Source organism: Achroia grisella, unplaced genomic scaffold (assembly GCF_030625045.1).
Source record: "Achroia grisella isolate CSIRO2021 unplaced genomic scaffold, CSIRO_AGI_Agris_v1 utg856, whole genome shotgun sequence".
In the NCBI taxonomy this organism is placed as follows: Eukaryota; Metazoa; Arthropoda; class Insecta; order Lepidoptera; family Pyralidae; genus Achroia; species Achroia grisella.
The window spans coordinates 2,967,057-2,981,525 of record NW_026713045.1 but is presented as its reverse complement, the minus strand read 5'-3'; the positions used below and the strand labels follow the sequence as shown (position 1 = coordinate 2,981,525).

Here is a 14,469-nt window from a genome sequence, read left to right as displayed (position 1 = left end):
ATTTCAATAATGCTAAATTATTATTTAAAACTGTTGATATAGTGAATACTTATAGAAAAAGTAGGACTTGGAGTTTCAAACTGCTACAATAAATTGTAACATTAATGGTTATTATGTGTTTGATCATTTTATTTTAAAATAATAAATGACTGACTTTTAGGGCAAAATGAATGTTCTAGGAGCTCATACCAGAATACTTGTTAGAAATATTCAATGTAAATGTTTTTTTGAAAATTGATAGGTAACGCAGACGTATCCAGTATACGGTACGAGCATTCATCACGCGGAAGGGCTGATAATCATTCAACTAGGGTGACAATGAATGAAGCTGTTTGCGGACACCGGGCGAGGCGCTAACTCGCGACTTCGACGCGATTAGCGACTGCATGACGAGTTAACTGTAAACATCATTACCATTACCTATTCAACGTCATCCAGAGTTCCAATTTCAACCTTAAGCAATCGAAATACAAGTTGGGATTGTGAGGTGGTTGAACGCAAATGTCAACAGCCAGCAATCGTCAGACTAGATCGCTCTGTCACAGTGTATGTGAGCAAACACTTTTAAAAGTTTATGTGGCTATGAGCAATGTTGTCGCAAGGTTTTAGCGGTCGCATCATGGCCGTTCATGGCGGCTGTGGCATGTAGCTATGTTTGTCGTGTCGTTAAAATTGGGTCTGAGACTCGTGGTCGCATTGTTGTCTTTTTAAACTTTCGAAAGTTTGACCTGTGGATATTTTAAATGATTCTATCCTAATAATAATATAAACTTTTAGTTACACTACAGTCGATTGACGTTTAGTTGTCAAACTAATACATATTCATAAATAACTGTTTTATTAAAGTATTTGAAATTAATACATTAACTGAAATAAAATACCATTACAATATGCTTCAATTTGTTTACATTATTATGGATTTGTTACCAATATCTTATTAGCTGCTATTTTTTGATATTGAGAAACAAATAAACAATTCTGTACTGTTACTGTAATTCTCGTAAGTATATATAGATATTTGTTAATATGTCAGTATCAGCGAACAAAGTAAACTCTAAAATTGTGACGTGACATACTTACTATATACAAATTTTATTATGGATATCTTATTTCTTACTTTAGAAGAATTATAGTGATTGACAATTTTTGGCATTACGTACTTTCTGGCCCTTACAATCGATCCTTCGTCCCATTCTAACAGGGGTCGAAAATACAAGCCTATTCTCTACAACCTGAGTCAAGATTCAAATCGCTACCTCAACCTACCTCAGATTAAAGTCGTATCCGTCAGGCAGGTTTTAGCCTACATAAGTCCGTCCGCAGATTTGGAGTGCCTTCTTCACTCGAACTCATGTCGTTTGGTAAAACTATATACGTCAGCTACGGCCAACAGTAATAGAATAGTCTGACAAAAAAAGTTCTTTCTACCTATCCCGTAAAAAACTAGTATGAAAATAAAATGATACTTTTGAAACTAGAGCACACTTGTCCCTGAAAATATTCGAGCATACCGTAAGTGGTCAGTTGTCATAAGTTTTAGCGCCACCGCAGTTTACGTTCATAATGGGTGCGAGATACGATAATTGGTGAAGTTCTACGCACAATGACATGCACTGTCCTCTAGATGTTACGTTGGCAAAGATTACATACCGTGCGGGTGGTACAATTTTATATGGACTCAAATTATGAGGTTCTCCTGAATGGCACGTGTACAAAAAGAGAGCTGAGTAGTAATGCATGCGCCAATGCAACTTGGAATATTCTAAATATATTTTTTTACCATATATCCGGTATTTTTACTGACTTTACTTTTCTTTGGTTATTAAAATTAATGAGAAACAATGCATTACTATGTAATAAAAAAATATGTAAAAATCATTTGAGATATTCCGTAAGATATAAAAAGAAATAAACTCTATTGTTAAAATTGTTAGTTATTCTCTACATTTTATTATTAGTACAATTTTAAGTACTGTCTATGTATTTTAATTATAAGATTTTTATACATCCCAACTTTAAATATGTAGGTACTATATCAATTTATAAATAGTTTGTAAAAACCAAATTCGGTATATTCATCTATCTGTATGTTAACTTATTTATTTTAAACCATAAAAAGGATTACAACGCAGATTTTACTGTCATTTAGAAAAATTTTCGGTGCATTAATATGATCAACCATCTCCAAAACGTGTATGACAAATAGTATTTTTTTTCTAATCGTGATATATATATATATATATAGCAAAATTCACCGAAATGTAAGTTGCAGTATCTGTCTGTGCAACTAATCTTTGTCTCGCTGACACGCTGTTAGCAGAGCATTGCTAAGCGCACGACAAACATGCGCGGGCGGTCGACGTTGCGCGCGACAGGGCATCGCACTGCCGTCGGTGTTAAATGAACTAGTTCTCTCTTGCTGTGTACAGAATCTTTGATAGTTTTCCACGTACATGTGCGTTTTGTTACATTATTTTCTACCACTACTGAATAAATTGTAGATATTAAGATGTTGGTACTAAATGATCTTCTGAAATTTTTTTTTTAAATTTTGATATTTTTCAACATAACAAACATAAATAGAAAATAATATAACAAAACGCACATGTACATTATTGTACATATGCGTTTTGTTATATTATTTTCTAACACTACATATTATTCGTGTAAGAATGTTTATAAGTTAGAAATTATATAATTACGTGAAATTGGCACACGTCTGCATACGCGTTATTTACAATACCAATATTATACTTTATTAGTAGATACTCTCAAAATATTTCTTTTGAGATTTAATCAATAAACCAAAGTAAATGACATGAATATAACAGGAACTTTATTAACAATAATATTCGCATTCCTAATTACAATATCACTCTTGCTACATTATTTCTATCAAACATCTCTCGCACTTTGAGATGCGTCGTTAAAAATTTTAATTCAAGTTATATCAATTCCTTTTTCAAATCCGTCCAAAAATTTAAAGATTCGTCGATTGTGAATATCTTGATTCAACCACTATTATTTACAGTATGTTCAATATTTATTAAATGTCATTATTTTTTTACGTATCTGAATTTTACGTAATTTATCTTATCGATTAATTTTAACGTCTACATCCTATTACAAGATTATAAACCATTTAATTTTGTTACAATCAGCCACTAACATTAATGTTTTGAAGTAGACCAGACTTTCGCCGATAACTAGTGAAAATTTTACTGCCCAGCATTTAATGAGCAATAAACTACGCAACGAAGGCAAACCTAGAAATTACTGCTAGGTAATACTGTAACTGTAAAGCTGTTTTTGCGACTACAAAATATTACATAATAATAATAGGTCAATGGAACTCGCTTGTCTCTGGTTATCCTGTAAGAAATCTGCCGTGAAGACAAATTGATAGGGATATGACATTCGTTCATTCACAATTTAAGAGCCATGCTCTTGTAGATGGAGCTCTTGCTACTTTCCACGATATTCCATCATGCTTTTTAAATGTCAATACCATACGACTCCAATTTTGGCTTTACGTCTCCATTCCTTCCATTAAATTTTTCTAACAATAATAATTGTCATAAATTCATCGTATCGCATCAAGTGTCTTAGCATTTTCCCTTGTCTATTTTATATAGTATTCAATATCTGCCTTTTTTCTTTCACCCTGTTTTTTTATACGGCGATTGTAGCAAAGATGCAAATGGTCCATCTGATGGTAAACGGTTATTGCAGCCTAAAACACGAGGATTATGGTACGAAATAATCATAAGATACTATTTCTATATATATACATTGCAATTTATAGTAAACATAAAGTATATAGCACTTGGATTACAACTTGTCATTTGAATGACAGAAATTATAACACACATACAATCAAAAATTTTGTTGACTATTCACATCGCGCTAAGCTAACCCTTCGTACAACGTGCTAATTAAGTATATCTAATTATTTCCTATGTTTACGGATATAAATTTCCAATTAGAGGTAAACAGTGAAACGCCTATCAGTATTATCTATCAATTTTTATTGTCATTAGAGAACCGGAATCCAAATGTTGTGACTACTCTCGACGTTACAAAGCGGATATAGGCTTGTCTGATACCATTAGACAGTTAAGGGTCGACGCTTTTTATTGAAATACTAGTTATGTTATTTAGGTTTTTGCGGAAAAGCGTAAATTCCGTGTCAACAAAGTATTTTCTTTATATTGGTTCAGATAATTTTTTTTTTGTGAAATAATTAGAATAGTTTTTCTGTTCTGAGTACATAGATTGTCAAAATATTAAAATATATACAAGTAGATAGATATATATATATATAGGTATAAAAAGTTATACAAAATACAAGTTGATTTTATCTCCACAAAGTTGCTACAACTACAGCTTGAAACATATGTTTTGTACTACGTTTCTTTATTTGGTGTTCTTACTCTAGTTTTGCAGTAGTAAGTATATAGATATATGAAGTGATATTAGCGGAAGAAACTTCGCCTTAATAAAATGAAAAGTAGCCATGTTTTAATGTGAAGTAAATAAATTAATTACCTCATAAATCTTTAGATATGTGGAATTGAGGCTACCTATTAACGATCTAATATTTTGTAATAAAAAACAATAAAATTAACTAATTTATTCCACTAATGTAATGGCAGAAGCCAATAAAGTTTCCTTTTCCGTCGCAATGTCACGTCCGAACCATTATTACAATATACTTATATGCTTTATTGCTCGTAAAATTAGCAAGATTTGCATTGAAAAATGGCGTAACACTTCAATATGTTTTTTGCTTTAAATCGTATATTTTAATTTATTTTATCTTTCTTTTTGATGGTGTTGATTGAAGACAAATCAATTTTTATTAGTCTCGCTATTGTGATATAACCTTATGAGGATTTCTGTGAGTTGCTCATCATGTTATCGAATGGGAGTTTCACTGCATAATAGATTCCGAAACGGGAATGTCTGTAGTACTAATGCGTAATACTAATAGTACTAATGCGGCCGATGTAGACCGAAAGATCAGCTAGCTAAAGTAGCAAATGACAAAAAATAGCGCCATATAAGAAAGATGGAAGAAAAAGTCTAGTGAAGACATTGTAAGGAAACGTCCATCGCTCTAGATATATGATAATCTGTAACAATATTACAGAAAGTTCATATTGATGTTATTGGCTAAAAATCATATTGTATGGCGCAATATTCTTAATATATTGACGGCTTCAGTGGTCTAGCGGTTTGCACACCGCTTTACTTCCGATGGTCGCAGGTTCGATCTCTTGCTCGATGCAAACATTTGTGTTAATGAATGTGATTGTTTGTAATTGGTCTGGGTGTGTACTATATATGTAGGTATTTATAAAAAAAACCATTTTTATACTTATATCAGTCGTTTAGTATCCATAGGCCAAGTTCTGCTTAGCTTGAGGCTAGATGACACTGTGTGAATAGTCCAAGGTTATTATTTTTATTATATCCCAATTTATACAATTATGTCTATATTCATGAGTGAATAGGTAAATTGAAACGTTAGTGGTAAATTACATCACTGAGGTCAGCGAAAGCGAAGTGCTGACATGTTTCGTAAATATCATGTCAAATTACATACAAACCCATCAGGTATCCCTACTATAATTCTTGATTTTATTTATCAAGATCTCTTTAGCTGCCAGAGAGTTATTAATTAACTAATAGATATTTTATTTTTATACCAAAACGTGGGCGAATGATTGGAATCTCCAACCGCACCCACATAATAGCTTTTAAATACGTAGTTTTATTAAAAGCTTTATTAGTAAATTATTTAGCGTTCAATTGGTTAGGCAAGCATTTGTCCGAGTCAGACAAATTTGCTTTTGTAAGAACGGAAACACAATATTTAGTGTTAATTGCTTTGTATTTAATTAGAAATATGATAATTTATATACAAAGACCGGGATTTTCATTCGTGCTTCAAATTTCTAACAATACTATCTTCCAAAAGGTTTAAAAAAATACTATAGTGATAAGTAACTTATAAACATTGGAATACATATTTGAATATAGATTTTATATGTATTCAAATGGGTTCAAACATCTTCAGTTCCAAAAGGTTGCAAATAAAAATACGTTTACATACATGATTTTGAAAACATCTCTTGTGAGATGTATCTTTCTGGTGCTGCTGAAAGTGAGCACATATAGTTAAACTTTGAATACTTTGATGTGCGCTCTAAACCGACCGGGATGGCTAAGTGCAAGTGTTTCTCAAAGTTTAAACCCGTGATTTTTCATATTTCATTCACCAATGTACTTGGAGAGAATTGTTTTTTTTTTCTAATAGTCATGATTTTCAATAATTAAAGTTTAAATAAATATAAAAGATTCGTACTTACAATAATTTAGATCAATTCATCAATCTGTCACAGGCGGCCAATTTCGCATAAATTGAATCATTCTTCACCATGACCGCTCGTTGCCTTCTTTTGATAGCCTGTGATTATGGCTGTCTCATCAATGAAGTTGCAACTTAAATGTAACATAATGACTTCACTTAGGCTTAGGCAGCAAGTTATTCATTATGCAAATTATCTACACTAATATTCTATAGAGGAATGATTTCTTTTTTTTATTATTCATGTTAAATTTATTCGGATAATCTCAAAAAAAAATATCGATTACGAATTTTCTTATACATACAGATTTTAATAACGTTACATTTTAATAGCTATTAATATAATTCTATTTATTACATAAAAAAAATAATTTTTTCAATGACTTTATCGTGTATAAAAACACACTTAAAAACACACTAATTGTACAGGATAAAGTCATTGGAATCATAAATAAAAGTTATTACGAAACCATTGTCATAGAAGCAAGTTGGAATTAATTGAAATATTCCTATATATGTAATATGCAGGTAATAGGGTGTATGAGGATGTCTGATCAGACATCGTTATTATACATCGATTATTGATCGTCGAGGTGGAGAATATTAATATAGGGGACTAATCGGTGCTAATGATAGCTCTGAGCACCGTTTCAGGTGATTTCCCTTCACATGGTTTCTTTCAAAAAACTAAGTTTTGTATTTGTTTGTTGTATAACTCTACCATTTTAATTATGGATCGTGATGGTGTGCACGCAACAGTTTTGTTGCGTGCACTAGTGCGTAAACATTACTAGTGGATAATAATAGGATGAAGATAAAGTCTTGTACAAAGAATCAACGTCGATGGTTTCCAGAGAGGATCGCGTGGCTGTACTGTCCCTGCGAACACTATAATATTACAAGCGTATGCGGAATCACCAATTCATTATTAAAGTAATCGTTACTACATTTTTGATTAACATATTTGGCATAATATCTATGCTAGGCTACTTTTATCTTTGTCGATCAGTATATAGGCAGAAGAGGCCTCTTTGACGAAATAGATGGCTGGCAAGTTGCCAAATAAATATGAACATAAAAGTATTCTAAATTTTACAAATAAAATACCTTAAATAATCAAGAAACTAAGCATGGAATTTACCTTAAATTTAAAAATTAAATAAAAAATAATATTAATTATAAAAAAATATGATCAGTACACCTTTATAAAAACACCATCACGTATTGTATATCGACTTGAGGTGTAAAACGCAGGCTGAAGGCATAAAAACTGCACAGATTCCATTTTTTCCGTTAGCTGAACTAAAATTAAAAGTTCAAGCACTTATATAAAACGCTTCGAAATTATCCCACAGTGCGAACGGTCTTCTGCCCAACCATCATTTTTGTTGTTCATGGACGCTCCTAATATAAGGTTCGCATTGATTAATTGCAAATTAAAAACTCAACTGAGGTGGTTCGCCTCTCGATATGACTTTATTGAATTTCATGCCTCGTGATTTATGTGTTGTATTACGAATTTATTATCGACTGAGGGCGTAGCGATTATGGCCGCTTTCTAGTGGAAAGCTTGGGAAGGAATTTCGGTCTGAATGTTTTATAACATATTAAAAGTTGTTACAATACCACTACTTGTAGTAGTTTCAGTATAATTTAGAGTAACAAAATTTCATATAGTAAATGTATTAGAATAAAATATTGTTCATCCAATTTTGTTCCATTTGTAGTAGAAATTATAACTAAATAGTAGTTTTTAATAGTTAATTATCACTACTTGTTTGTTAAACAAATACTAGAATTATAAACGTTTGGTTTGTTTCTTGTGCTAAGTGTTGGCGCCATAATTATTTATTTAATTTTCATGAAGCATAAAACATATACATTGGTCAACCACTATATCTCAGTCCCAGTCAAGCAGACAAATAGTATATTTTAATTAAATTTAATTATGAAAGGTCTGTTAGTTATCTAATATTCATAACATAAGCAATTAAGCATTACTTAGTTTTTAATAGACGGCGCTGTGTGTGTATCACATGCCCAGAGTTCTTTGTTTATCTTTTTAATTCTTTCCATAATTTTATTTTTCATTGTTTCTCTATTTCCTTCATAGTTTTTAGCTTTCTTTAGACTATCTTACCATAATCATATCTTACAATATCATAGTAATATATAAGGAAGTATACATTACAAAACAAATTCAATTCAAATCAACGACACTGTGATTTAGATTAAACCAAACAGTAAGGAGCGTTGAAAATCTTCTTTATTGCACTTCCTGGTAATAAATTGCAGTTCATACTAAATCTACTGGTGACTTTTTAGTTTTATACGAGTACGGCCAGACAGAAGATTCGTCGCGGGATATTTGTATCGTAATTGATATACCAGTTAAATTGATAAACGTACTATTGCCAACCCAAGCCAATGAACTTTATGGTACCTAAAATAGGGGTACCTCGGAAATTCACGTTGTATTAAAGTTACGTATATATATATATAAAATAAAATGTAATCCATTATTATTTGTTCATGTCAAATTAGAAATACAATATATAAGTACTAAGTCAGTTATTTTAAGTGTATTGTGTTGTATCCAATATATATGTGTAAAGTTATATATAGGTAATTATTTGTAGTAAATTGAAATCTATTTCCATTTCGATAGGAAGCGTAATTAAAGGGATATGCCTAATTTAACTGATGGCGATTTAATATTAAAAGGCAATTAAACACTTAAAAAGGAAAGGTATGTAAAAAATGCACGTAAGCGTCTACAAAGGCCATCTTATTGGCTAGTGTAATCTCTACAGACAATCTTTTCATATAGATTTAAATTAAAAATAATCACTCTACTGTCACCTAGTGTAGGTGTTTAAATATAGTTATTTATAAAAACAATGTAATTACTGCAATCGAACATTTATGTTTTAAACTTTTGATTAAATAAAGGTAGTGACATGTATGAATAAAATCAGACATTTATTACATTGCCTCACACAAACTTGAAAATTATATGACAGAATATATCATAAACGATTTTTTTTTGCTGGTAAACGTAGAAAATCTTACGACGAAATTTAATTCTAGTAACAGTTCTGCAGTAATACCATTTGCAGTTTATTCTTATTGTAATATTTAGTTTCAGTTGGAAAATTCAGTTGAAAAATACGAATAAGAAGAAGATTTAGATAAATAATGAAAATTTAATTCAAACATTTTATATATTTTATCGAATAGGTGTTATTTTGTGGAAGGCCATTTCTTTACTTAATATAAATGTTATATAGCGAATTTTATCAAATGAAATAAATCCATTAAGTTTACATATTTTACCAATATTAATAAAGCGGTACCAAATTTGTATAATTTTCAAAGGATTGGATAATTTAATAAAAGATAAAGGTAATTTTAAAAGCATGTTCAAAAGTTGGACATTAAAAACAATTACATTCGTATATATTTTTCCAGTTTCATACACATTAATACCTAAAGCCCATTGTCCACGTCCAGATGAAATATGTTTTTGTAGACGAAATCAGATTATTTGGTAAGTATAAGTTGTTTGGTGGATGAAACTATAAATTCCAGAGTAGACAAGATGTCTGATCAGCCAATTATACATTAAGATCTGATCCTGATCCGATCCTCCATCCATCCATCCATCCGATCTGATGCTGATCTGACCTGATCTGAATCCTGAGTAACTAGCACAAAGTAAAGGGATGATGCATTACAAAAGATGTATGCTGATTGTACGAACTTTTTTTGTTGTTAGCCTATTTAATAAGTACGACGTATAGTTAACAATTTGTAATGTAAGTTTGACTCTATCCACATACAGCCTATATCATTTGTAACGTAAGTAATGTATATTGTGTAAGTAAAGTTACAAACAGATTGTTTATATTATATAACATATACATATACAAATATATAGACAGTATATATAATATAATAATAAACCAAATAAAATGCCACAAACGCTTTTTCAAGACTTTTCTTATGCAAATGAAGTAGCGTGTAACAGCTAGTTCATTATGATTAGACAGAATAGAAAAAGATGTAATAAATTTGTTAATATTAATAAAAATGCTATCTATGACTAGCAACAAATGCTACGATTCAGTGTCCAGCGGACCTTAACTTGAGCCGGTATTTGAAGCAACTGTCACGTGGGACGAGTAAAAAGCGCCGCCGGCTGTTATCGGTATCACTTTCTATTTTTAACCGACTTCCAAAATGAGAAGGTTGTGTCTATTAAACTGTGTTTTTCAGTTGTTAAGAACAGATATCAACTATTCTTTCTTTGTATAGTATATTGAATATGACATAAGTTAAACTATTCATAAATGTGATTAAACAATTTCATTATGAAATTTCACAGTTAATTTATTTCTATTGTCAATATGCTGTTACGGAATCAAACATTATTTTTATAACAATATTTAGAAATATTTAATTTCATGTTAAATAACTAAATAAATATAAAATAATTATTAATAGTGCTCAATTAGTATCTGAAACCTTTTCCACTAGTTTCTTTTAAATCAAAACAATGTGGCCAATCTACGGATATTCTTTCTTTCCTGGTGCTGTTGCTACAAAGACACACACATATGAATAATAGTTGCCATTATAGCAGCTAAATAAAGATTAGTTGAATGTAGGTATTACCTTTACTACATAAAACAATAATGTCCCTGTACAATTCACACAGCGCTATCTAGTCCCAACGAAGCAAAGTTTATGTTTTGGGTACTAAACAATTGATATAAATACATAGATATATTTTCTTGTAAATACATATATAATATACATATCAACCACCCAGACCGATACAAACAATCATTCAAATCATGAATACAAATGTTGTCACTGTGCGAGGTATCGAACCCGCGACCATCGGAAAACAGTGATGTGCTAAAACGCTAAACCACCGAGGCCGTCATATATAACTAAATAATCATTCATAGAATGCAAATTACATTTTAATCATCTTAGTATGTTGAAATGAAACGTGTGCCGTCGGCTATCGAACGACTACAACGAAATTTGAAGCAAAACATCAGTTGTTTTATATAGTTATAACAGATAATAATAGTCGATACTTACCTATTTTTAAGGCATAATTAATAATAAATTTGTGATATTCAATTAAATGTATTATTAACTTTAGTATTGAGACAAAACGAGAAGTTTAACTAGTAAAATGTACGTAGAGACTTGAACAAGAAGATATTTTATGTTTATGAAAGATAGCGATACTTAATAATAAATAAAACAAGAAATATATAACAGTAACGTAAATAATTTATTAATGCTTCAGTTAATAAAAATACTCATAATTATCTCAATAGGTAGAGTTAAGTAAATTTTATATTGTTTTCAATTCAATTTCTCGAGCTCGTTATCGTTTGTAGAAAGATTCTTATAAGGTGTTGTAGCATGCTTAATTTATTTATGGTATTCCTCCCAAACTATGAACTCACCACCAAGAATCGGTGATGGGCGCAAGCAGCAGCAAGCACGCAGCGATGACAACGGGCCGCATCTCTCGTCGGACATCACTGCCCCCACCTCAATCCCTAAACATGACCCCAAAAAAACTTCTACTACTAAATCAATAATGCCATCCCTAAATTACAGTAATTTCAAATTTCGAATCGCTGCGAAGTTCGAACGTTTGTGAAAATGCGTTCGATTTTCAAAACAACTCCGAATTTTAGCGGTGTGTCGGTGTCGCGTGCGTCGATCCCTGTCGGCGGGAGATCGCGGCGCGGACTGACGCTCACCTGAGCGCCCACCCCGCCGCACGCGCAGAGCAAAACAATTTTCGCGCTATTTTGGCTAAGATTTTAGCGGATTAGGCTTCGCGTGATTAGATATATAAAGGTGGGGATATGAACATTTATTATTTTAGCGACGCGTGTGGGCGATTTGATAAATTATCGTTTATTCTCGATTAATGAAGAACTCTAATAATCCAGTTTTACGGTTTAATTAACTGCATGTACAATTATAATCTTGCGCGTCAGTTGTAGAGTTAGGATTCGTGGGAATTGTGCTCGGTGTATATTTTCGATGCACATTTGTTTAAGTTTGGATAGGGCAACACTTACAGCTGGCTGATTACAGAACGAGTGATCGACAGTGAAGAGCGTTCGAATATGTTCTATAAATAGAGAACACGTGCGAAAGTCTAATTGTGTTAAACAAACAACTTGTAGCTGTTGTTACACCTGGCGCTTCGCTAGTGACTTTAATGTATGACATTTATAAAGCTCTGCATTATTTTGTGAACAACTTAGGCTTATTGACTTGTATACAAACTTCAATAAAAAAAGTAAATTAAATCGCCTACCCATATGTATCTATCATTAAAAATGCGGGTAACCTATGAACATATACTTTTAATATACCCGTAGAACGTAATTATCGTACACTTTCGTAAGTACACTTTAATAAAATAATATGCTTATAATAGCATTTAATAAATAATGATCTTATGCTCTGAATGATAGTGAACCATTGGTCAAAATGCCTCGAACGATATTTTAGATATAACGACGTCCTCAAAAAATATCTACAGGTGGAGTTACTCTATGTTGCTACTCGTATGTTCGACAATAGACAATGAATTACTAAAATAATGATAGAAGCCTAAAGTTAAATGTTCAATTTGTCCCTGTTTATACATATAAATCTATATCATAATAATAAATGTACACTTGAATATTATTTTTATTTATAATTCAAGTATATGTAACGTTTAAGGACAGCCGTCTCTTGAGTACTTATCTATATTAGTCGACAATTAGATGACAATAACATCAAATCAAATCTTCGTTTAGAAATGTATAATATGACGATAATACGTCATATTATACATTTCTAAACGAAGGCTTTTTATTCAATGGTCCTGGGAGTGAGCTTTTAAAAATTTGTCGACTTAATCAAGGTATTTGAAGCATATCAAACAGATGATCCAATGAATAATAGTATTTTGATTATAACATACTTATCTGGATACTAAATTCCATAGGAGTCAGTGCCAATTTTAAAGTTTCCAATTTTGTTTGTTTAATGTTTTGCTAAATTACAATCGAGATAATATGTAGAGTACGTAAAAAAATATTGCAAAAGAATGAGTAAGCATAGATAAGATAGTCGACCCGCGTATGGTTATAATTGTACAAACCCGGGAGTTGTTACGTTCACTAAAGATTTTCGAGGCAAAGGAGGCATCCTAATATCGAACCCCTTACTCCTCAAGGGATAAGGAAAACCTGATGCTGTTATTGACCAAGCGCTTATGTCATTTATTGACGGAACTAATATTATTTTGATTATATTTTATAATTTTTTAAATTAATTTAATCTATACTTTTGAGTACTCTCATACTTCAACCGCCAAGCAGCAAATTTGTAAGCTATTATATTGTAAGTTTCGATTGAAGGGTATAATAGAGCAGTGAAGTTAAAGGGCAAGAGGCATGACATCCCTTTCCTTGTATGAACTGTGTTACTGGCGGTACTATGATAACTTGATAGTAGTACTGTGCATGTATGTATATAGGCGACGGTTAATACTTATCATCAGGTGCGCCGTCAGTTTGTTTGCCACTTATGTATATAAAAAAATGAATTTGGGGCAGTATAACTGTTAATAGAAATTATTGAGAAGCTATTTAAATATTATTGTTAAGGTTAAAAGTATTCTATTGATGTGGCAAGCCAAATAATAAACTATTCTCACAGGTCATCGGAAGCGATTGTTATATAATTGATTTGCAATTGATAAACAGGGATATGATATCATAGTCAGTGCATGTTCTATGATAAATTGTTTATGCTTACTTTAAATTGGGCGAATATCAAAAGAAGATGGAAAGATGCTTAACAGGCTACATTGGTTGCATCAAACGAAGAGAATTCGTAATTGTCGGTGAGCGGTTTTGCATATTTTTCTACGAACATTCAACATTGTTTTTTGAATGAATTGTTTAGTATCACAATTGAAAATATGCAGCTTCCAAATAGATTAAGTTTAGATATTGAAATACCAAATAGTTACAGCAGCTAGGTATTTCGTT

The 14,469-nt window shown here is 31.4% G+C and overlaps 1 protein-coding gene across 1 annotated transcript in view; it reads right to left on the bottom strand.

Annotated features, from left to right (window-relative positions):
* Positions 1 to 12,173, bottom strand: part of LOC131852580 (protein Wnt-6) — a 42,456-nt gene extending 30,283 nt beyond the window's left edge. Inside the window, exon 1 of the mRNA XM_059203252.1 lies at positions 11,866 to 12,173. Coding sequence (XP_059059235.1) covers positions 11,866 to 11,927 — 62 coding nt within the window. The 5' untranslated portion in view covers positions 11,928 to 12,173. The remainder of the gene's footprint in view (positions 1 to 11,865) is intronic.
* Positions 12,174 to 14,469: the final 2,296 nt, after the last annotated feature.